General features: G+C 37.9%; 1 protein-coding gene across 1 annotated transcript; it reads right to left on the reverse strand.

Moving 5' to 3' along the window:
* Positions 1-2000: 2000 nt before the first annotated feature.
* Positions 2001-3666, reverse strand: LOC106657465. Its single transcript, XM_014379000.2, has 2 exons — positions 2827-3666; positions 2001-2755 (listed from the first exon to the last, which is right to left on the reverse strand). The coding sequence occupies exons 1-2, from the start codon at positions 3629-3631 to the stop codon at positions 2196-2198; spliced, it is 1365 nt and encodes a 454-aa protein (XP_014234486.1). The 5' UTR covers positions 3632-3666; the 3' UTR covers positions 2001-2195.
* Between the last annotated feature and the right edge of the window lie 337 nt (positions 3667-4003).

Below are 4003 nucleotides of genomic sequence, written 5' to 3' on the forward strand. Positions count from 1 at the left end.
GAAAAAAAATTCGAATGAAATGAAAGATTTTATCAAACATTATACATGGGCAGTCATGAACTAGTTCAAATTCATACCGCGTCCGGTACAATGAGAATTTGAGCAGTCTGTGACCATTGGTCAGTGAGCTCTACATCTAAACGAAAAAAATCCCTTCATTATTTGCACATTTATCACTAGGGCGCGTATCAGCCGTATAATATGATACATAGCTCTGTACTAAATACTCAAACACTTTATTCTCCAGCACATCGGAACCGAGGAAAGTGAAATCCGAAAATCAGGGATACATATAGAGAGAACCTACATACGAAATGTAGCGAAGCTCCCCACGATGCATTATTCAGCTGGCTTATAATCTACGAGTAGCATGTACTCGCGTGCATGCCATAATAGTCTCCTTGCTCTTTCTCGCTACGCACCTATTACTTCCGAAAGATTAAACTTGCATATTATATACATACGCGAACCCCTTGCGCGTGAGATGCAGCACGCGACTCTCGATGTACGATGTATTATGCTTATAAAATAAGCGCGTGCCATTTCCTTTTTCTTCTCGTATGCACATGCACTTATAGGCGTGTATGTGCGTTGGACAATGACAAAAGCAAAAGTGGTTCTAGGGCGTCACTTCTGCACAATACGCTAATACACTGATGGAAAAATGAGCTTAATACCAAGAATCAGCACCGGTTAATACGGCGAAAATTGAACAATTTTTTATCTAAACAAGAGTATGAGAGAGTGCGTCTAAAAGATTTACCCTATAAATTACCATTTCGAAATTCTGTGGGGTGATATTAGAAATTTTTCGTAAATTTGCAGAAGTTATCCCGTATTTCTAAACCCATGATATGATAACTCACGCTTTGCGCAAAGATTTTTATTACCTCTTTGATGAAACCGATGCACGGATTATTTTATTATTATCACTCATTCATTGTACGTGTCATATCAAGAACTCGAGTATATAGTGAGAAGAGCTCGATGTAACTTTGAATTTGAGAAATCAAAGAATATGAATTTTAAATTAATTTGTTTGCAAAGAATAGCTTTGAAGAAATGATACAATGTTCAGAAAAAAGCTACTTGACAATGAATTCGCAGTGTTTTCATTAAATAATCATAGACGTTTTTATATGGCTTTGAAATAGCGACTAATCATACGAATGGTAAACTAATTTTCCATATGACCTGACAAAATCACATACTTCTCTAAGCTCTGCGATCAAAAGTCTTTGCGTAAATCAATCAGCAGCAAACACTCGTGCACATATATTGTACGAAACAGTCGCACACGGTACCGACATAAGAAGAAAAGATACCGACACAGCGCACGTGGCCTGCAATTGAAACGAACAAATAAGATGCCGCGCAGATCATCATCTGAATTTAAAAACCCTTACGGAGTATGGGGCGCATAAGCTGCGATAAAACGCACCACAGGACAGCAGCACACGTTTCGCATACGGGGATAATAATAATACCCGAAAAATCCCGCGCACCCGTTACAGTTTTGCGCGATGTAGAATAAAAAAACCAAACAAAGAAAACAATAAAAAAAATCTGCGTGTACGACGCGATGCTTTTACGGCGCAGCAGGGGTTGCGAAGTATAATATCGTTTATAAGGCACTGAGAAGATATGAATCTCAAGAAAAATAAACAATCGACAGGAATATATACATGTTTTTACATCTGAGTAGATGCCGACCGTGTTCAATTATATATTTATAATGTTTATACATAGATACAGGTAATAATGTGTCACTGACCGAGTACTGACCAAGGCAGGGTCTTATCGTCTTAGTACGCGCTTATAGGCAGAAAAAAAGATAGAATTAATGGAAATCCAAAATTATTATCCAGAAAAATAAAATCCAATAATTATACCAAACACAAACCTTTTATACTGGAGCATTCTATTGCTTAAGTACGAGCTAGGCCCAGTATTTTTTAAAGTACTGATCGGATTTTGAAATCAAGTACATAACCATTATATATTTATCGGAATTTTTTATTTGTCTATGCCCTTTATTTGTATTTATTTCGAGATACTAACTAAATTCAGTAGAAAGTCAAGAATATTAAAAGACATACGTACGAATTAAAAATTGTTTTTACATTGAATAATAGATCTATCAAAAAAAAATGTACCACATACAAATGCTTCAACATAAGGGTAATTGACAATTATCATTCGAGTACTAGCTTGTTCAAAAATTCATCGCTAATTATCTCGTATTTTGAAACATTTTTAAAATCGTCCGGTTCGAAGCACTTTGTGTGCAATTTCACGTAACTCGATTCGAAGTCATAATTAGGGTATAAAACTCTCACGCAGGTAGTGCTTACGCAATAATTGCCTTGATCATCTAGGAAAATTTTATTGAAACCGGCCTCCACGGGCTCATTCTTGCACCTCATATCAGGATCCAGGAATTGCTTGGTTTTTCCATCTAGACCGATTTTCAGCAGGTACTTGTCGCCTATGAAGACGTCTGTTTGTCCGAAGTTGTTGGAGAAGTGAGTCAGAAATCCTTCACCTTCCGGCAAATTGTAGATAGCTCGTTTCTGACCAGAAGAATCCAAGATGATACTGACTGAAAACCAGTTGATCTCTTCGTCACCGAGCTTGAATTGCGTGCATTTCATCATTGTAAAGTTCTGTGGAGCACATATGCCGATCAATCCGTTAGCCAACGAGACCAAAGGTGCGAACGTGCATTCGATATGAGTTAAATTTTGTCTTTGACCTAAAGACGTGAAACGTTTCTCATTAATATTAAATTAATTTACGAGAATTAAAAAATATTTTATCAATTACCATTTGGCTGAATGAGAGCTACAGTAAGCGTATGGTTTTCCGGCCAATTGCGAGGTGGAATTTCGAATAACAAATATCCCTTGTCCTTTGACAATGATAAGATAAGTGGCTCGTAACCCGGTTCAGTCGGATAAGGGAGCCACGTATCGACCTTCGAAGCAACTCCTTCAGAGTCGACTGTTGTTTTTTTAACGTCCATAAGGTCAAATGATACAACTTCGAAATCATCTTCTCCTTTGAGATAGACCGGTTTGTTGAAATCATCATACAGATAGCCAGAAAATTGCCAATTTGTGCCCTTATTCCATGGCGAATGCTCTTTTTTGATCAGCTGATTGAGATCTTTTGAAAGTTCGGTAGTTTTGACTTTGCAATTAGAAAAATCGACGATGGTAAATCGCAAATGATTATACTTCTCGCCAAAGTGGCCGGGCGTCTCGTACCAACGCACGATCGCTCGATCTTTGCCAAGCGTATCGATTTTAATTTCATCTCTTCTGATGAAGCCGCCAGACTCGGAGCGCAGCGCAATGTTGCACTCGTCCTCCTTCGGGTAGCCTCCCGAGAAATTCGCCTGCACTCGGCGCACAATACATTCTTTCTCCGTCTGCTCCGTGGCCCTGCCGCACACACCGTAATAGACGGTGGTATTTTCGAAGGCACCATCACTGAACACTAGGTAATTTTCACCAATGTCGCGTTCCAAAGATAAACTTCTATAGGCACTCGCGGGTGAAACTAAACCGAGTAAGATTGTACCATTCAGAATAGCAATGATCGCTAAAAACGTCACGAGTATCGACATCGTTGTTGATATTATATGTGCTGCTCTTAACTCGTTTCTCGCCAAAACGACATTGAGCTTCTGCTTATTTTTCATCTTCGTTATATGTACATAACAACACATAAAAAACTCAATACACGTAAAATTATTCAAGTGATTCACTAACGAAATAATTAGCATACATGATAGTTGATATTTGTTGTCGAATTATTACTTCCTCATTGAGTAAGCTCTGTGATATGCTCGACAATAAATTTTTAAACCAGATTCCGTAAAGCAATTTGGTTGGCAGGTTTGTAAATTAAATGGAATTTTCTGCAACTACCTGTGTGTATGTGCCAATATCATCATATCAATATCTTAAAAAAAGAATGTTAAACCTTGTCGTATTAA

This window comes from Trichogramma pretiosum, unplaced genomic scaffold, assembly GCF_000599845.2.
Source record: "Trichogramma pretiosum strain Unisexual culture from Peru unplaced genomic scaffold, Tpre_2.0 scaffold118, whole genome shotgun sequence".
In the NCBI taxonomy this organism is placed as follows: domain Eukaryota; kingdom Metazoa; phylum Arthropoda; class Insecta; order Hymenoptera; family Trichogrammatidae; genus Trichogramma; species Trichogramma pretiosum.